We start from the raw sequence: 22,183 nt of genomic DNA on the forward strand, positions 1-22,183 counted from the left end.
AAGCAAATACAACAATATATTAAATAAATGTTATTTTATAAAACATTTGAAAAGCAAGTACGAACAGCTAATTTCCATTATAATTTTGTAAGCGACAAAAACCCGCTCAAAGAAGCGGAGAACCGCGGACAAATGACCCGACATTCACGCCAGCATTTGTCACCGAAGACCCCTGCGCTGTGAAATGTCCTCATATTGTAAGGGCTAATCCTAGACGCGAATTCATCAGGTTCAACCGAGCCCTTATCGCCGCGACCTTTGCCCCGAGCTATAACTTTTGTTTTTTGTGCTATAGGTATGTTGCGTTGATTTGATATTATTTTGTTAGAAACACTACGCTTTAGCCATGGGCCTGGTTTATGTACTTAAAACTTTATAGAACAAGATTACAAGGAAAATATGTACTTACGAATATTAAACTGAACGCGATATGACATTATCTACATGAGACCAAACAGAAGTACCAAAAGACCAATCAGAGGTAGCATTTTGGTAGCATAAAATATGTGGCAGTTTACATTAGCCATGTCGACAGAACTTTTGAGAACGTGGTGATATGCCACAAGTGCAAAAGTCTGTGTTTTACACTTCCACAGCTAAACTGCTGGGCCGATTGTGATGAAATTTGCAATAGATACCTATAGTAAAAGATCTGATGACAAACCACATAACAAAGAACATAAATCATCGATATCTATCGTCTATTTTTTTAATTTTTATAATCAATTTTTACCCTCCCAATAATCGAATTTGCTACCAATATGTAGAAATTATTATTTATTAAATCTAAGCAGTATCTAAAAATTTTAATATGCTTCTCAAATAAGAATATGTCTAAGGTCAAATTGAGCGACTTTGCCGTAATTTCCCCAGACTCGTTTCGTGTCATTTGAATTTTAAGCAGACGTAATATTTTTTGAGTTCGCAAGGCTCATATTATGAATACAAATCGTGACTCCTCAACATTCCCGACCAAAGGAATTTCCGAACCAATTTCGTGAAGAATCTATAGTGATTGATGTATTATTAATAATATTAATGGAACGTAGGTAATTCGATAATGTGTACAACTTCTAAAATGATAAATAAATACATACAACGTACATAAGTACATTCACGGTAAGAATACAAATTAGCCCCAAAGTAGCGTTTGTTTTCTAATATAGATAAACTATATTAGAAAACATAATTTTTTTTGTTTCCCACCTAATATTGTAAATGCCAAAGTTTCTGTCTGCTTGTTTGTCACGGCTAAACCGCTAGGCCGATTGTAATGATATTTGGAATAGATATAGTTAATAGATATAGCGGTCGGAGCTGCTAAAAATATATTTATAACGTACCTACAATTTTGCATGTTTATCTGGTTAAATGCAAAATTTATTTGCGAATTAATTATCCCGTCAATAAATTTAAACCAAATCGTGTAAAAACTGTAATACAGGGTAACAAAGAGTGCCTTGGTTGGAATGCTGGATGTTGGCCAAATGTCATATTTGTACAGCGAATTGCTGAAATGTCTGCGTATGAAAGTAGAGATTTATGGGATCAAACATGATTTTTGTTATTCTAAACGACGATTTAATTATTATTGTGAATCTAAGATCAACTATACACAAATCCCACTAATAATAAAAAAGCGAAAGTTTGTATGTTTGTTACTTCTTCACGCTCTAACGGTTGGGCCAATTTTTATGAAATTTATTATTCGGGTAGCTGATACCTTAGATTAAAACATTGGGTACTTTTTTCAGAAACTACGCGAATACCGTAGGGTATGGCCATGGTTTGGTCAAAATGTTTTATAGTCAATGGCGCTTTATAAACTAAATGGCGCATACGGCGCATAAAAACGTAAGTTTTTATCAAGTAGGTATCACCGGGAGTTGCAGCAGTTGCAGATATTAAAAATAGAAAATTTTCAAAGTAGTCTATGAATGTAAAACAAAAACGAAAACTCTTTAACGAAAAGAAGTCAGTGGATGCGGTGAAAGGTGGAATATTGACGAATTATATATTGTGAAATACCTAAAAATTTTATAGTAGGTGATCTCGCTGCACTTTTATCGTTATCAACGCGTAACGAGGCGGTGTTCTCATAAAAAACCACTGGCTGGATGCTTTCCCTCGCGAGTTAATGAGCCGACGTTGTGATAATGTTAGTACTTTATGTTGCCTCCTGGAGTAGGCTTGCTACGACTAAGGATTCGCTGTACGAAATTTAATTTTAACTTTATTTTTAATTATAAATATACATATTTTAGTTTTGGAAAGTCTTCGAGAGGCGACCAGTGATAGTAAAATTAAAATACAGGGTGAATTTATCTCCAGTAAATAAGTATTGGGAATTTTTTTATAGCCCCAAAGAATTATTTAAAATATAAAAAATGTATTGATGCCGTATTAATGAGGTTAATAGTTATGCATCTTTCGCAAAAAACAGTTAATAATACTTTACACCCCACGCAAAATACATCAAATAACGGCTTACGGCCGGATATTTACCATGTTTATCTTTTTAGTACCTTGTAAAACGTGCATCTTTATGCCTGTAAATTAAATGTTCGTTCCTTCTTATCTCGTTCATGTAAAATTCTTCCCATTTTGTTACGCGGCTAACTTGTTGTCAATTTCCTAGTGTTTTTTTTTTTATATGTAAAATCTCAAATACGTTATATTCTGAAAAAATAATCTTGTACAAGCTTGGCAAGCTTGTGTGACTATAAAGATAACTGCAAATAACTTACAATAAATTGCCTGATTTTCATTGTATGTATTATTATATTGTTGTATTATGATATCATTTTAATCTCAAAGTTTGCCCATGACAGTGTAGTTCAAAAATCCTAACCGATTGATGTAGGTACGAAATTTTCCTGTTTATTTCATGTTTTCCGATATCCAAATGCGAAAACTCATGTGCAAAATTGCCGAATTGTGCGTCGATGGTCAATAAAAAGGGAAATAAGCGTAATAGGGTTGGTGGAACTCCGCACCCCTGGGGTTGGCGAGTGTCGATCTAATTTGGCTTGGCGGGGGAACACGTAAACACCGAATTACTATCGTCCCCAATAGGCGTCAAAAATTCGCTTTCATAATTAAAAACGAGTCAATTAAGGCGTGTAGATGACACATTAATTAAGCTTTGTAATCAATTAAATAGGTATTAGACGCTCATTGGCCCAGATGAAATTAGCTTTGTAATTGGATACGTAATTAAAATTACAGCCTGTAACAGACTGTTACTGAAATATAAATTGATAAAGTTCGAATAAAATCGTAATTGAGATCTGAAATGGATGTTACGAAGATTTCCTTATTTGATATTTATAATTAATTTATTGTTAATAAAAAGGTTTACTCCTTTAACAGTATTTTCCTGTCTTAATTGATTTCTAATAACTAAGAACCCAAAATGAGAAAAAAAAAGAATTGGATTTGTACGTTTTTACAAAAAAGTTTTTATTGAAAATGTTCTTTTTCTCTCTTTCTTCGTAAAAATACAACGCAGTAAGTAAAAAAAGGTACCGACATGAAAAAATGTTATTAAGTTTTAGACAGCCTTTTTGGAAAAAACTCACCATCTGATAGCAGCCTGAATATTATTTATAAAAAATTGCAGGTACAACCTCGCGTTTCCCGTCGACTTTTAAACCGGCTACATTTTGGCATAAAACATCATTTTCACGCTCGATATAACTGGGACGTGTACAAACAGTAGCGAAAATTCAAATTACAAAAAGATTTTCGCGTGTGAGATAATAATAAGATTCGTGTATACGAATATGTCTGAACGTTATATTTACAACGGTGAACTGTGTCAGTCGGTTAAGAAAAAACGCTCCCTTTTATAGCAATAATAAGTGAGCGCAAACGTGAATTTCTTGTGCCGTAAAATAACAAAACAATGAAATGAAATAAATGTTAGCAAAGGAAACGAAGATGGAGAGAGATGATGGAACGACTGCCATTTGCGTCGCTCGCATGAAAAATATTTCCACTGATCTTGTTTACATTGACATGGTGATCCGGAGCTGAACAATTCCCTGTTTTTATGCCACATGAGCAGATGGGATGAATGTCTAATGCTTATTACCCTGAGTCATTCTAAAGTTTGGTTTCGGATGTTTTTCCCAGTCGTGCCTGTAAGAAGAACTGTAAATGTCGAATGAATATTTCTATTAGTACATTTTTCACGTGACTATTGAATAGACTTTAATTAAATTCCAGAAACGAGATTGATTTTTGTCAAGCAAGAATTTAGTGGTCTTAAAAACAGTATAGAAATTCTTTCTTTGGTGTAATCATACATACACTCGCATCTGCATTGAAGATAAAAATGCACTACGGAGACTCAAACTGGTTTCCTATCGTTTAATATTCAAGATTCGTTGCCACCGTGCCATCGTTGAAGGCAGGAGAGAAAAATGTCCAAAAATGGCTTCTTGAGTGCAAGAGTAGAAGATTTCTAGATTTATAGTTTTCTTTTAAAACTAATAAGTTATGACTTACTTTGTAATAAAATGCACAAACTCATATTTACTAGCACAGTTACCTGTGTAATAAAATTTCATTCCTAGTCTATATTTAAACTAATATTGTGATGAGGAAGGATTTGTACTTGATTTGTCTGTTTATTTATTTACTGTCTGATTTTTATTACATTTTCAAGACTTACAGAAGTAACATAGATTACCGCGAATGAAGTCACGGGCGGCCTCAAGGATTTTATAAAATTCTATATAGATTTGCCATCAGCTTGTGAACAAAAGTACTCGTGACTGACCTGAAAACTGATCAACTATTCATTTTGTCTTTATGAATATTATTATTATTTGGAAATCAAGAGTCTTAACAAAGGTATTTTATTATAAGGTATTAATTTTTATTTCTAAGCTGAAAATTTAATTGAAAATTTCTATATTTTGTTTAACCCAATATAAACAGATTGTCAACAGTTTTTCACTTTCCATTTCAATCAAAACTTTTTTACGATGGCCTCACATTTTAGATTTAAAATCAATCAATCGTAATATACAGTACTCTAGCTATGGGCTATTTAGTTACATACATTCATATTTTTAAGAAAATAAATTAGGCTAAACTTTTGCAACACTATAATATACTAGAAGTGCCCCGGGGCTTCGCTCCTATGGGAATGGGAATGTGTTATTCCAGGTTATCAATATCAATCCGCCCAGTAGATTTTGCACATACGTCCTCACAAACTTTCGTTATGATATTGGCCATTGACAGAAGGAATTCAGAGAGATAGTACGTAATAATATTACACAAACAGGTTGTTGAAAGATAACAGAAACAGGGTGATTTTAATAATATCTATTATGTGAACATCTATGTTATATGGCTTGTCCATAACTGGTCTTATTGTAGCCGAGATGAATCTCTATATCTCTCTTTCATCCTCACGAGTAGGAACTCGGTTTCATTCGCGGCTGTGATCTCGTATACAATCGTTTGTATAAGCTGACGTGACTAGTATTACCTAGTCGAGGACCATGTCATTTAGCAAGCGGTGCCTAGTTCGAGTCAGCATACAAACTTGATAAACTACACTCGGCCACCACCAATGCCATCTGTGCTGTGTGAATAACTTCTTTTGGTTATTCAAAATTCGCTTAGCATAGCACAGGGCGTCATTGATTGTGTTCCAGCCAGACTTTACTTAGATAAATTCATTTCGTAAGAGTACCCCACTCTCCCAAAGGCACCCCGAAACACATTATTCCAACATTTGTGACTTGACATTGCCACAATAATGTACTGCTAATGGGCTGCGGTCATTATCCCTAAAGTCTGACAAGAATTTGCACAGACGGACACATTAACAAGCCCGCATGTCCATTTCATGGCAATTGCGGTTGTATGTTGTTAATTGTAGTAGTACTAGTTGGAAAATTATATTTTGATTGAATTAAAGATTTAAATTTGAATAATTAGATTTCCTAGATATTTCTATAATTAGATTCCACTGTGATCGGAAGGTCTCGTGTTCAAATCCTACTCGTGCGTGCCACATGAGTTTGATACAATTCTACTCATGTATTGTAAGTATATGCAGTTTTCATAGATCACCACTTACTTCCGATAAAAGAAATCATCATGAGGAAACCTGTGCACAATGATAAAATCAGTGTGCTCAGTTTACTATTCTGTATATTATATACTTTAGACACACATTTCAAACAACATTAAAATGTTGTATGGTCCCACCATATTCGAACGATTTTATTTTTTGTACCGATTCACCGTATTGAAATAAAGGTTGCTTTCCAATAACTTTGGTTTTATGCAAAATAACGTGGGAAATAAAAATCCTTTTATCACTCGGAAGCATAAAGCTTTAGTTAGAATGAATGGAAACATAATAACTATAACATTCAATTCTTATTTTTGTACGGGCATTGATGTTTTTTGAGAATTGAAGATTGCTGGAGGAAAACTACAAATATAATATATTTGATTTCCCTTTTTTATATCTTACCAGGGTTTTAATAAATTTGTTGTTCTTGTAAATATTTTCTTAGTATAACTAATTCACTTAATATTTAAGTACTACTATTTTGTATGCATATGTGTATATTTCAAAATTATAATAAAATAACTTAGTAATATAATCTAAGAAACATTGATGGTTGTTACACATAAATTGGCTTTAATTAATTATCTCTAACTAGCGATAAATCAATGGTAAAATAACTTAAATCAATTTAGTACACTACACACTTACAGTATACTCCAGTACGAAACTAAAATAAATCGGTCTGCGATTAACCCATGTCGAACTGTAAAAGACTAAAAAGGTGGCACCACGATATACTGTTGCCGATCTGATGCCAAATTCCTGACGTGCCGACCGCCCCTCCGCACGCCGACCGCCCCTACGCATTCTGACCGCCGCGCTGCGCCGCCGCCGCATCCCAAATTCCCGATCGCCGCGTGCGCATACCGACAACTCAATCACCAAACTTGACAAATAATTTATGTCGACACTTATATTCTAGTCGTAGACGAGGTCATTTAAATGTCTAATGCTCTTCAATAACTTGGCAAGATCATGATGTTGAAATATTTATTCATTTAACTATTTTTTGCCCGCGGCTTTGCTCCATGAATATCCCTTCTTTTGTCCTAATGCCGCTTTCCTCAATTTTTTTCTAAGAAAAATAATTATATCTCACTTCAAAAATCACAATATAGTCCTTTCGAAATTCCACCCCTAATTTAAAGTCCTTAGAAATGAAATCTTGTATTTGTATTGATATCAATAGTAAAAATGTTTATTATTTTTACTTATTTGCAATATTTTGTCTAATCACAAACTTAATTGTAAAAATTTTCGTATCTCGTGTGAAATTTACCCCATTATCCCTTGGGGTAAATTTCCCACATGACAGAATTTCAGGATGACATGAAGCTCATTTATGCTATTCCAGGTCACATAGTATATCTCTGTGCAGAATTTCATCCATATGTGTTAGATAAATTTAGCGTGATGTGCTTCAAATATTAGGTCCTTACATATGAAATTGGCGTTTGGTATAGGAGGAACAAAAAGTCGAATATTTTTTAATATAATGTATTTATTTAATCAAAGTAAGAACCATTATTATCTATGCATTTTTGCCATCTCATAGGTAGTTCATTGATCCCTTTACTAAAAAAACCATTCGGACGGGAATCAATAAAATCTTTGAAGGTTTGGACTGCCCTATCGGAGTTGAATTTTTTCCCTTGGAAGAAGTTATCCAAATTTCGAAAAAAATGGTAATCTGTTGGAGCAAGGTCCGGGGAGTACGGTGGATGTCTTAGACATTCCAATTGAAGCTCCTCTCATTTGGTAGCCGTCTGTTGTGCAGTTGTACAGTTGTGCAGTTGTGCAGTGTGTGGTCTAGCGTTATCGTGAAGCAGCAGTGGCGTGGACCGATTGACCAGCCTAGGTTGTTTAGCAGCTAGCTTTTCCGTCATAGTTTGCAATTGCTGACAACAGACATCTGCCGTAATCGTCTGGCCAGATTTGAGAAACTGTAACAAATAACTTTTTTGGGTCAATTTTCGCTTGGGGCAGGATCTGGTTGACTGGCCAGGGTCCAGCCATTGCGATGAGCATTTCCTATTATCGTAAAGAATCCACTTTTCATCACAGGTAATAATTTGATTTAAAAACCCTCCATTTTTGTGCCGATTAAGTAATGTAATGCAGCAGTCGACACGCGTTTGCCGGTTTGCTTCACACAATTCGTGAGGTACCCACCTTTCAAGTTTCTTAATCTTCCCAATTTGTTTCAAGTGGATTAATATAGTTTTATCACTAACACCGAATCCCCAAGCTAATTTGGACGTGGTTTCAGATGGATCCGCTTCCACAATAGCCTTCAATTCTTCATTATCAAATAGGGTCTTCGGCCGTCCACGGGGCTTGTTCTGCAGGTCTAAAATTCCAGAACGAAAACGTTGGCACCAAAAACGCACTGTTTTCTTTTGCGACATGACCGCCATACACATCATTAACCTTTCGAGCTGTTTCGGCAGCACTGGTGCCACGGTGGAACTCGTACTCGTAAATAACGCGATTTTTACGCGAAAAAAAACAAATTAATGACGGTTAATGAAACACAAGTACATGTGTAAATAGCTGTATAAATTTGAATTTGGAATTCCTAACCAAAGAGGAGAAATTTGTGATTAAAGTTGCCAGTACAACAAAACGCCAGTTTCATATGTAAGGACCTAATATAAAGACTAGTATAGAAATTATATCAGTAATTTCATACATAAAATTTTGTTAAAAAACTCAAAAACTTTTCAAAAACCCCCATATTTCGTATTTATAATGTTATCCCAAGAGAATATAGTGACTAACTCGATATCCCATAAACAGAGTCCCAGGGCGGAAGATCCGAGACAGAAAGAAAAGCATAGAATGTACCAGTTATAATGTACCAGATGTGTTTCTTCTAGCGTAGATTGTCAGAGATTCTTCTCATAGATGAAGGGCTATAAATCACTTTGCTCTATCTAGCTTATTAGGTGCGTAGTCTTCGAGATACACGACACTTATTTTTATTTTTTTTATCTTCGACCTATCTACCTCATAAAGATATGTACTCTATTTGCAATTTTCCTTAAAGGAAAAGAGAAGTGGTCGCTTTCAGCAACAATCACTTCAATCATTTATTGCGTGCATAAAATAATGGATAAAATATGCAAATATTTTTATGAAACTCCTAAATTCGTTTACCCGTTTTATCCCTAGGAAAACAACCCGATATCCACCCACGAAATCCCAAGGGAAAGCAGCGTCAATTTCACAACAAATGACAATCTGTTCGCACCTTCTCATTCGGCGGGTTTATTAATAATGTCCAATTAACAAGGCCGCAATTATGCGCCAGCACAGAATTCTGAAAGACAATAGAAGTGTTATAGGCGCTTTATTTGGTGACCATTTAACTAAAGTCGCTCTCAGATTTCTCTTGTTCGTCTATCAGTTGCATTGAATCATAGAATTTCAATTTCAATATAATATTTTAATTTTAATTTTAAAAAATATTTGTAGTGGCTACGATCCTGTAAGTAAGAATTTCAGGATAAATTGTACTCTATGTGCTAACTAAATTGCATCAAAATTCATCCAGTAAATTATCGTGATTAGATAACAAATCCTCATTCTCACACCTCACACTGACATCCAAAGTTTCGCATTTATCATATTAGTATTAGGAGGATACTAAGTATTAAGATTAAATATGACAATTGCACTTCTTTTTGCGTTATTAATATAATGTTTTGGCCGAGATTATTCGCCAGTGATCAAGGTAATAAAAAACTGACAGTCCTCATTACTCAAGCAACTGTGCAAAAGTGTGTTCGCTGAAATTTGGCGCTAACTAAGTCAAGCCAACTTTCCTAACTTCAGTCTATTATGGACCAAAAAATTAAAAATGTAAGTTTGCGGCTTTAGTTCGCGTTTATTTGCACGGATTTGTTTGAGGTCATTTAATTAGTTAATAATAATATCTTACATAAATACAAATTTATAACAATTCAAAGAACAGTGTCGGTCTTAAAGAAGTCTCTATTTCATCCTATATTTATTTACATTTATGTTATATATTATTGTGTTTATTTGTTATAGTTTTATATATTTATATTTCTGTAGTTCATATCAATATTTTAAATAATATGCGTTATGTTTAATATTTAAGTTTATCGTATTATATTTATCTCTTTTTCTTGTACACGCCAAGCCTCTATTTATTTTTTCTTTCGCGGATCTACTATAAGAAATTTCTATAGAAAACAAGTATTACCTTTGTGCTTAGTTTCCTATTTATAAGTTTTATATTTACATTGTTATGTTGTGTACATAAATAATGAAAATATTTATATAATGATAGAAAGTAATAAAATATTGTATGTTCATAGATCATAGAATAAAACTAATTTCAAATGTACGAAAGCACAGAATGTACATAACGTTAATTGAACCAATTACCTACGAGTATGTAATGATGGCCACAGTAAAGGATTCTAATATGGTTCTAACTCAAAGTAAATTAAACCTCGGTTCAAAGGTTTTTGTTCACGTGTAACCCAATTATAATTAAACATTTCATATATTTATTTTAAACTACTATTTCTGAAGGAAACGCAAAAAATTAACTTGATAAATAAACTAAAACTTATTTTTTCTTCCGTAGAAAATTATTATATCTACTAATTTTTGACAATCAAATTGTAAACGAACAATACCACAGACAGGGTATAGAATGTGGAAATCGAGAGACACGCATACATATAAAAATAAATTTAAATGCCCGGCGATTAAAATTATAAACTTACAAGTTTCAAAAATTTTCGACAGACGGATATCATTGTCAGGATCAACAAATAGAGTTTACAGATATAAATTATTTACAAATAATATTGTGTTCTATATTATTTCGCCATATTTAGACCCTCGACATCATATGCGTACTTAGCAGGACCATACCGCAACTCGACAGAAAATACTTGACATGTTCTGACTTGGACATTTCCCCACTATACAATTGTGACGAAGATCTTGACATTTACCAGTTTTGACAAAAAACGTGATATGGAAGGACGAAGACCAACAAAAAGGATGATGTGGTTTCATGAACCGATTTCCAACAAAATAAGGTTTCGACTGTATGAGTCGATATTTTTATGACACGATTTTCAAATGTTTTTTTTTTCAGAAGCGACTTCCGAAATCGCTGGAAGACGAGTTGAATAGAAACGCTTCACAGCCTTCGTGGAAATCTTACAATGAGGGCATTCACGAGCGCGTCAACTTTGACGACACCATCTGGGGCTTCAACTTGGCGGGTGGAGCCTACTATAACACACCCTTGAGGATCACTTACGTGAGTTGTATATTCATATTCTTTTATGCCAGCAAAATATATGAAAAACAAATCCTGCCAGTAAAAAGTTACTTGATAAATTAATCGTAGAAAAATTTAAAAGGAGAATAATATTATTTTTTTCTTCGTGACTAGAGCTTTACGTACAGACAAAAACATACGAAACTACCCAATTTCAATTAAAATTCTCGCCTCTATTACAGCCTCATTTCGGTTAATACAGTTAACTTTACTGTTAGCTTACTCCTACCAAATAATGACACACAGCCTTATAGAGAAATAAAATTAAAAAAACATTGTTCAGATTTTATAACATGTGAAGAATATGACTATGAATGACGACCTCGGCGCAGTGGTAAAGTTCTAGCCACTGAACAGAGAGGTCTCGGGTTCGGTCCCCGGTCGGGTCATGATGGAAAATGATCTTTTTCTGATTGGCCCGGGTCTTGGATGTATTTGTTAAAAAATATAGTATCGTTGAGTTAGTATCTCATAACACAAGTCTCGAACTTACTTTGGCTGCTCAATCTGTGTGATTAAAAAAAAATTTGATGAGAGCGCAAGAGAAAATCAGTATATCTCGCTTTTAAATAGGTACTTTATATAGTTCTGATTCATAATGTGCAAAATAAGAATAGACCTATAGTTACATGAGAGAGCATCAGCTGTAGAGTAACATAGTGTGTAAACTTTATGATAGTGAGAGAAAGTTATTCCAACTTACACTTCACTTTTTAACAAATACTAAGCAAGTTTAACGGCTTTGCACGTATTTTACTTTGGAATGAAGTGGTACAATCAACATATAGGTAGATATATTAAAAATGCAGTCGTTTCACAAAAACTGTATTTTTATCTTTTTACCACTACTGGGCAAAGGCATCATCTTTTGCATCCTTGTAGATTTTTAAATTAAAATATTAGTTTATCACTTACACATATTAATTCAATAGAAACGCTTATGTATTAATGAAAGAAAAATAAGATATTTTGTATTTATTCTCTAAATCTCGTTTCCAAGTTTACTTTATTATCTAGATTCCAATTAAATATGCTATAATATATATTATATATATATGCATTTATTACAAATATGAATTTACCATATACAATACAAACTAGAAAACGTAAATAACCGACGTAAGCTATAAATCACACCGACGTTGTAGTGCTTCGGAATTAGGTATGTATAAATCGCTATCGATATTAGGTCTTAAAATTTACATACCATCAAATTCAATATCTCTCGCCAATTGCAATGTAAAATTATCTGTATTGGTTTGCCGCCTGCACACTAATTGATAAATAAAATTATACTTAAATAACTTCGATTAATCTATTCCACTATTTATCTATTTTCTCGTTCGCTATAATTATCAGATTGCTGCAACCAACCAAACGGGTAAAATTAACCGAATCGAAACTTTATTGTTCAATCGTTTTGGATCAACATGGATCCGTCCAAATTATGAAATTAACATACTTTACAAATCGAAACACACTCAAACCCCAAATATCGGAACGAAAATTCCTAATCGATACTATCGAATACTCGTAATCGCAACATCACTAGGACGGAAGCGGATACGGCACTCATAAACGTCATTCGCTGAAATTCCAAAGCCGCAGTCAATCGAGCCAACCCCATTCCTTTCATAAACTAGAACACCACTATTGTCCCGATGACATCCAACGATCGATATTTCAATAAGTGGACCCTTATTGCATTTTAAATGAATGAGCGTAAATAATGCATTCAGACGATGTGCTTGGCCATCGATTTTAATCAAGCGAATCGTTTTAATTCACCCATGTACTACTTTGAGGGCGTTTTATTGGAATGAACGAAACACGAACACGTAGTCTCATATTTTTTTTATTAATAATATTTAATTAACGATTTCATTCTTACAGATAAAGCCAGATAGCCGAGCGGAAAAAGCTGGTATCCAGATAGGAGACACGCTGCAGAGTATCAATGGCATAGAGACTTCCACCCTCACGATACAAGAGGCGCACGACATGATCCTGGAATCCGGCATCGAAATCAAGCTCGGATTTACTGCGTAAGTTATTTTTTACGTAACTCTTTGAACCCGACTCCGTTGCTTCGTTGCGTCGACGTTGTTTTCCATAGGTTTTGACATTGACGTGCTTCAATATACGTCGAATCTCCAAATGATTCTGCGTTAATTAAGTTTAAAAATAAATAAATACTGCATGCTTACTACGCTTTAAGTATCATACAATCTGCTTAGTTCGTTTTGTGGGTAGAGTACTTATACTTTATTCTTCATACTATTATATCCAGTGTATTAATATTAGCTGCGCCCCGAGACTTCGTTCCCGTGGGAATTTCGGGATAAAAAGTACGCTATGTGTTATTCCAGGTTATATTTTACCAGTAAACCAAATTTCATAACAATCGATTCTGTAGATTTTGCGTGAAAGCTTAACAAACATACACACATACATACTCACAAACATTCGCATTTATAATATTATTACGATAGAATTAAATTTATGTTCAGTCACTTTTACAGTGTCAGTGAGCTTTTACTCCGACGAACCAGATGTTCCAAATTAGGACTGAAGTTGAAATAGGAAACGAACCAAAACCTGAATATAAATCTTTTGCATTCTAGTCAACCTTCATAAAAAATAAAGTAGTACTATCTCAAAAACAAGCTGAAAACATGATAAAATTTCGTACAAAAGTGTTGGGTGGATGATACATTGTCCCAACTTTTATGTGCAAAACTAATATAAAGTTTGTACGTTATTTATTTGCTAGTGGGAGCAACAATTCATCGTGTTAATTATTATTTTCATTTCAGGCCGGACGTCGATGAAGCCACACATTATGTATACCAGGATGAAATTGTAAGTGAACAAGCTGCAGTTTATATATGGCTGCTTTTTAATCTGAACTAAAATATTGCTACACTGCCACGTACGGGAATTTTGTTATTCTTTATCAATGTACGCTTAAACACCAAGAGAGAATATTTGATAAGTATTAATCATTAAAAGGAAAAAACATGAAATTTTACATAAAGATAAAATTTAATATTTTACGTATAACTATTTCAGCCCATTGTTTATATATTAATCTGTCAGTGTCCTTTTTAATACAAATAGATGCGTGATTGTTTGCATATTGCAGGATGATGAAGAAGAGCAACGAAGACTACTGAGAGAATTAGAGGCCGCTGCCAAAAAGTGTCAATTTAAGGGCGCCAAGACTGTGAGATTTCATTTTAGAAATGTACACGTGTGTGTGTGTGTGTTAACAATTTTTTTTTTCAACTAATTCTTAGTTAAAATCATGTTAGGTGCTTTAAGCTGACTAGAATAGAATCTTGATAAAAGTGTTAGTAAATAACACCTCGATGAAAAGAAAAATCATAAATTGTTTTTCCAGAATGACGCTTGGAGCCTGGCTTGGCCGTGTAACAAGAAACGTGATATCATGTATCGCGAGTCCAATTGCTTTCTGGTGCCCAGCGTGTACGAGAAGAAGCATCCGTAAGTTTTACAACATTGATTTGTTGGGTAACCGTGTACCTAAGTGAAACGAGCTAGCATTGGTTAAAATACAAACTGATTCTTTATTTTCCACATAAATTTTAAGTATTGAGCGAGACATCAGTGCAGGCCGCCTGCTAGATTTTTATACTATCACTGGCTGTTTAGAAAATGACAAGACCCACAGCCATGTTACTAGACATGCTATCTGTGTAGTAGTCGGTGTTACTTCTTCTTCATAGTCGTATTCCTCATGACTGAGGGTCGTGGTCATTACATGAAATAAAACACAAGTAACAACTTTCTTGGCATTATTAATGGAGTGGTTTGCCATTGCCATCTCCATTTCACACACAAGTTAATAATGAACAAGTGTGCAGGTTTCCTCACGATGTTTTTCCTTCACCGGAAGCAAGTGGTGGTCTATGAAAACTACTATACATGAGTCAGATTGGTATACAAACTCATGTGGCACGAGTAGGATTCGAAGCTGGGACCTTTGGATCCTCAGGCGGGGGTCTTAACCATTACACCACCACCCTTCCGTCGGTGTTACAGATAGACTTCAAATTTATCGGCAAGAGGTAAAACAGGCCCTTAATCTAATAAATATCTAATTAAGTTCGTGAAAATTCGAATATTTATTAAAAAATATTGCTACAAATTTCACCCGAAATTTTATCTGTGTCTAAAGAACACCGACCGAAGTTTTAAATGTCTCTTTGGAACTTTTCAATTAAGTAAGGTATCGAATGTCCGATAAAAAAAAGTTAATCGAAGTCACTGAAAGTCGGTGCTCTGTTACGAAAACCTAAACTGTGATTTCTTTCTTTCAGAGAGAAAATACTGAAAAATCGGACAATGGGGCAAGAAGCGAAGGCTTATGTAGGTCAATAGAGAACAATCACACAATTAATTAACTCTCCTTTATGTTTTTGTAATTTATTAAAATTATTTTTAACTTTAATTAGAACTTTTTTAATATATTCTATAGAATCATATTATACAATTTAATTAATTAATTAAATTGTACACATAATTGATTTGAATTTATAATTTTCAATTGATTGCTCACAAAATATAGGTTATAAAAATACTTAAGTATAAGGGCGCATATTGCATAGTTATGTCACTTAAACACATGAACTAGCCCTAATACCCGAATGTAACATTGCCCTAATTTATTGACAGTTTCGACCTTTATAATCCCATCCAAAACTTTGTGTCAATCAATGTAATGAAGACCCGGCCGAACCAATATAAAGTTATTAAATTGGTTAATAAAAAAAAAATTTTTTTTACTTAAAAAAATAAATAACTAAAATAATATATTTTTATATATCTATCTAACAACTAGACATTCTAATAATATAACATTTATTAATTTTCTATATCTATATATGGAAAATTAATAAATTGTATATTATTAGAATGCAATAATCGTAAATGTAAGTAGGTACTATTTAATCACTGTGATACTGAAAACTATGGATTTACAAATTGAATAAATGTGTTGTTTCCTTTTGACATAAGCCGAGGCTAGCAATGTTGCAAACTATATATTTAGGTTTTTTTTTTGTTGGGGTGGAATCTTACAATAATTTTGAAGCAGATATATTCAACTGATTGATCTGAATTTTTTTATACACTTGTAGTAAGGATGACAATGCATGACTAGATGGTGTATCTAGAATCGACTCCCGACGAGGGAACTCCTCACCATTTTTTTTCTGAACAGCCGAATACCGGAATCATTGTGTCGATACTGGTCACTCTAGTCTATTGGTGTGTCTAAGTGCTAATTTTTCATAGTACCAACCTTAGAGTCAAGTCGGTAAAAGTAAGACTATTTTTCACCTCTCACCGCGGAACCAAATGCCCACAAAATGTTCATTTCCAGAATGCACGCCACAACGTCTCGCACGTACTCGTAACAACTTACAAATCTCTTGAAATAAATGCCTGGCCGTTGGACTATCTTTATTAGAGTTTTCGTTTACACGGCGAATGGAAACTACGGAAATGTTGAAATAGAATTGTTACTTACCTAGTTTTATATAGGTGGGTATTATATTTGGCATGTGGATTAAGTTAGAAAAGTTTCAACCATAGACTTATATAACGTTTCAATTAAATTACTTCTTCTTACCCCCCTTATGGATACCCACAATTATATGCAAAGTGGAGACGAAAAAGTAGAACAGCCATCCCTGGACTCCGACGCTCGACGGCTGAAGAAGAAACCGGGAAAACGATCGGATGAGAGATTATGATCCGAGGTATTATGAATTACTTAATTCATAATACTTAATTGCAAGTCAATCTCAAAGTAAGTACAAGGATTCTGTTATCTTTCCTTTTAGGTACTTTAAATGCGCTGGCATAGCTTTTGATACAAATTGCTGGCTGGACATCGGGCGTACAACCACAAGTTTAACCACGAACCATCGATACTAAGAGAGTGAAGATGCTTATTTTTAATTCAGCCCCACCGACCCTGATCCGCATTATCAATAAATGAGCGATCCTTTAAATCCTCAAAGCAAACTTTAAAACGTCACCTCTTTCACGAAACTCAATCCCACGTCCGAACTCCGGGAATGTTTGATACAAATTCGGCGCTGATTTCGCGTGGGCTTGTTTAAACAACGAAGTTTATGTTGTTTTAGGACTAATGAGCTCTTTGAATTCCGTCACGATGCCTAGTCAATGATACCCCTTATTGTTTCCAACTCCAGAGTTGTTGCTCTATAATGTTAAAACGGCTTTTTTTTTTTAATTACGAATTTCTGTCGCATTTTGAAGGGACGAGAGTATTGTAATTTTGGTTTTATAGAACTTGTACAGACCTACAACTTGCAATTATTTTTACTACTTTATATCCACTGCTAATTCTACTTGGGTAAAACCATAATAAATTAATAAAATTCGTACAAAAATATGTCTGGTAGTTTTTGAGTTTATCACGTTCATACATACAGACAGTCATTTTTTCACGAGAAGAAATCCACATCATTCCTGAGTGGCACTTTTTACTCCAATCCGATTAGAGACCCCGGGACGCATCTACTTTTAATAAAAACAAAACCCTAATTCCCAAAACCTCATGTCACAGACGTATGATTTACTGACCTATTTAAGCCGATTCGACGTCTATAAATGTGGAACCAATATTGAGTATTAAAGAAGCTGAAATAAAATATTTACGATCCAATTCCAACTTTATGTATTCCCTCTATAACTAGAATTACCAAAAATGAGCAATGACGTCCCACATTCGCAGCCACTTTCAATACATTATCTGTGGGCCATGATAAAACAAAACCAGTAAATGTCGTCTAATGGACGGCGTTAATACGTCTGTTACCGAGATATGGCACGAGAATAATGGATTGGATGATCTTATCTATGGAAACGCTAACTTTTGTATTTGCCGAGTAAAAATGCTGCATAAAACTTAACTGTGTACGTTCCGTTTCATGCTATGTTATGATTGTTCCGTTTTAGAATTCAGTACCAAAAAGCACACTTAGTCTACGCTTTCCGTCTGACTTCGTCTATTGTCAGAATTCGCGACATATAAGCTCCTTATACCTAAACCAAATCGAGATTGAACCGTTGAAAATTAATACCAATTTAAAACTTTGTTCTTCGATTTCCTAATAAAAATTTAATACAAATTAAATTATCGAATCTGAAATTCAGGAACATGAATATAAAAAGAAATATTCGATTTTTTGCAATTCGATCTCGTTATGTACCTATCTATATATCTGATGGTATATATATACCTATATGTCTGATGGTATGGAACATGATATGGAGTTCCTTCCGGAATGCGATATTTTTTGCGTCTAGTCTGCGACACAAGCTCGATCAATTTTTATTGTTGTCAATTTTACTACTGACTTTGTTCGTATTCTCACTAATTTTGGTACATTTCTTTTATTTTAACAAAATAACGCAGAAAAATCGTAGTACGTTCTTCTTTACATTATCTTGAATAACATATTTTTGTATACCATCATTTACCATCAAGGGAATAGTTTCGATCTAACTAAACAAGATAATAATATAATGTTTCATCTCGTATAATTTCAGTTGCTTAAGTTTAAGATTATCTAACTTTTTAAGTATCCTTTGTTACTCGAATCAAAACAGACATTAATTCCAAAGTTCTCACGATGTGTCTTCAATGCTGACTAAACAGAGCATCCAGTGACAAATGAGCGACATTTCACTACAATTTAAATTACCGTACAAAACTTTGTACGTCTGCTCTTGCATGTCGAAAGTGCAGGATTAATGTTAGGAGCGGGCGCGATAGCGGAAATGATCACACATTATCCTATATTATAAATAAAAAGTATTGGTTCGGATAAAAAATAGTTATTGTACGCTACAAGTAAATAAATACGGCATATTATGGTGCTGTTTATTAAATCGGTGGAGCATTTTCCATCTTATTCTGTCCTCAGCCATCGATTTCACTTTCCCTACACGACACTACATATCTTTTATTTGATCTAGGAATGCCCTTCTTGGCTTTCCTTTTCCTCACTATATATCCATCCAACCTATGTAAAATGGAAAGAATTACAAAACTTATCTATGAATAGAGTTCTTTTCACATTCGTTCGCTGCATCCGCGATCGTAATAGCGCTTTAATGTGTAACATACCTTAAACGCGAACACAGAAATATCAAATGTACGGAACTTTGATGCCGGTGGAACTGTTTTGCAAATTGCATGTAATTTGCGTGGTGCTTGAAAAGGAATCTACTAATGGGAGACGGAGTCTCGGAGTGCTATTTATTATTAGTTGACGTGCAAGAAACACAATAGATCTTCTTGCATCGTCGGACAAGTCCTTGTGGTTGAAAATATCTGGGGTTTATGAATGCGTTCCTTTATAATGTATCTCTATTATAGTCTTCTCTCGTTTTATCCTATTAATGTGAAAAGTTAAAGATGAAAGTCTGGTTGAGTCTTTGCTTGTCAATTAATAGATCTCATTCCAACGAATGAAATTATTTTTTATTTCGAGTTGTCAGGTTCTAATTTCTTATTACTTTATATATATATTAAAAATCTTAGGTAACCATATTAGATTAAAAAAGTTAAGGTTCTACATCATAATTTTAGTTTTATAAATACCTATATTATACCTAGGTAATAGGGAAAATGTATATTTAAATGATATATTTCCCAACAAAAAACAAAAACTGAACAGAATAAAAAGTATTCATATAGGTATGCCCAAAAGCAAAAAAAGTTCAGAATATCTACTATGTATATCACCACGTTACAAATAGGACGCTTCAAATATCCAAAACAAAACGTGTCTTGTCGTCACGTCGTCGTTGCGTCGTCGTCAGAAAAGCAAAAAAAAACTTGACGCTTATTTTCACGCTTGCGCTTTGCTTTTGTTTCTGACGTGTGCGGTTTGCGGCTGCCACCCATATTCCGCAAATTTTAATGGCTGGTGGTTGTGCTCCGGTTTAGTTGTAGTTGTAATCATTTTATCGGTTATCTACTGTTTACGACCAATATATTAATATTCAAGTTTTAGCCCGCGATTATAACAAAACCTTCCTCATTGCCAACCTCACCCATTGGTTGATCATCAACGTTATTAATTCTAAAAGCTGACAAATCGAAATAAAGAATAAATACAATTTCAATCGTTGGAATGTGATCGAGTAATAGACAACAAAAGACTCGTCCAGATTATTACCTGCTCAATGAAACAATTAAATAAGAATTAACAGTCATCGATGGCTGAAGCAGATTCGTTCTAGAATTGCTATTTAAAATTGACACCGAAACCGCCACTAGCTTGTTAGTCTATGACAGACCTATTACATAATATTGCAAAAGTGTTCGAGTTAAATCCAGTTATATCATAAGTCGATAATCTTCTATTCAATCGACATTCGTGAAATATTGCAAGAAATGGTATCTGATCTCTGAACTGTCCCCGTGAGAAATTGACGCGCTCGAAGCCGCGGGCAAAAGCTAGTCAATTATAATTATCGTAATAATCTGCTGCAAGAATTATTATAAAAGTACATAATGGTTGAAATTCCATGGCTTAACATCAATAGTGTGCACAAACAAACAATTAACATCAATAATTGTAAAAATTCTTAGTTATATATTTTGTGATTAGGGATATATTGTTTCGTCTGATTTTAATTAGTGTTAGGCAATATGGACAAAGGGTATTGGCAGGGCACACAATATACCCCTAGTCCAAATGAAAGGTGCCGCCAGCTGATTGGCATTTGGGCAGCTCGCTCTGATTAACGAATTTCCCACATGCCACTGGCTCCAATTGTAGCTAGGGCTGTCTCTAACGCATTTGCAAGAGAACTTTAAATGTTTTATGACCTACCTAATTTATCACTAACAATTTCTCAATCCCATGTGACAAACAAATTATATTTAGAACTTTAGGTTTATTAAAAATACATTAGTACTTTTAATAAACCTAATATATGTATTAGAATTATATAAATATTAGTAATTTATGTACTGTGATTAATCAATCTGTACGGGAATGCTGCCTGCGAGATGCCTCACCTAGATAATCTTAATTGAAAATTGTTTTGTAAGGATAATTACATTTAATATAATTTGTATTATCTAATTGTTAATATGTTTGTAAAAATTAATATAAATATTACTTTAATTTTTAATATTTACTATAAGAAATTAATTAAATACCTCTAATAGTTAAAGCGAAAGAAATGAGAAACAATGGTAAAAGGTGCTGATATGAGTAGAGAAGTATTGTTTTAGTTACTTTTAAAATAAAAAGAACACAAGTCTATTTACAGCGTTTCTTAGGACACTTGCGCTACGTCGGAAATTGAGACGAAAGGCTTATTTACTTTCCTATTTATATTCGATAAATCTGATAAATTCATTTCAATAGAGATGCTACATACTATACTAATAAATTATTTGTGTTATCTGTTTCATAAAATATTAACCAATAAAATTATACAGCCCTACGTATTAGCCGATAAATGTTTTCCGATGTGGAAATTGAAAATCCACCACAAACGTAGCCATTTATTACGAACATGTTTGTCATAATATTACTTGGCAAGAATTAAAAATATTATTTCAGCGAATAACAAAACTCACATTGCTGCCATTTCTTTAAATTCCTTTTAGTTCCGTTTGATTAGAAAATCTTCTTTTATTTTGTAAATACGAACAAGGAAATATA

General features: G+C 33.8%; 2 protein-coding genes across 2 annotated transcripts in view; one reads left to right on the forward strand and one right to left on the reverse strand.

Moving 5' to 3' along the window:
- Positions 1 to 6,807, reverse strand: part of LOC128673548 (uncharacterized) — a 74,349-nt gene extending 67,542 nt beyond the window's left edge. Inside the window, exon 1 of the mRNA XM_053751473.1 lies at positions 6,752 to 6,807. The gene's annotated coding sequence lies outside the window, so the exon portion shown is untranslated. The remainder of the gene's footprint in view (positions 1 to 6,751) is intronic.
- Positions 6,808 to 9,825: 3,018 nt separating this feature from the next.
- Positions 9,826 to 15,909, forward strand: LOC128673592 (uncharacterized). Its single transcript, XM_053751545.1, has 7 exons — positions 9,826 to 9,967; positions 11,247 to 11,414; positions 13,329 to 13,480; positions 14,252 to 14,297; positions 14,581 to 14,661; positions 14,839 to 14,942; positions 15,779 to 15,909. Exons 1-7 carry the CDS (start codon positions 9,947 to 9,949, stop codon positions 15,837 to 15,839), a joined length of 633 nt encoding a protein of 210 aa, XP_053607520.1. The 5' UTR covers positions 9,826 to 9,946; the 3' UTR covers positions 15,840 to 15,909.
- The last annotated feature ends 6,274 nt before the right edge of the window (positions 15,910 to 22,183 follow it).

This window comes from Plodia interpunctella, chromosome 11 (assembly GCF_027563975.2).
Source record: "Plodia interpunctella isolate USDA-ARS_2022_Savannah chromosome 11, ilPloInte3.2, whole genome shotgun sequence".
Lineage (NCBI taxonomy): Eukaryota > Metazoa > Arthropoda > Insecta > Lepidoptera > Pyralidae > Plodia > Plodia interpunctella.

Coding starts and splice junctions, on each gene's coding strand:
- LOC128673592 (XM_053751545.1), top strand. CDS start 9,947: ATGGACCAAAAAATTAAAAAT. Junction 14,662..14,838: donor AATTTAAGGGCGCCAAGACT/GTGAGATTTCAT, acceptor TTGTTTTTCCAG/AATGACGCTTGGAGCCTGGC. Junction 14,943..15,778: donor GTGTACGAGAAGAAGCATCC/GTAAGTTTTACA, acceptor TCTTTCTTTCAG/AGAGAAAATACTGAAAAATC.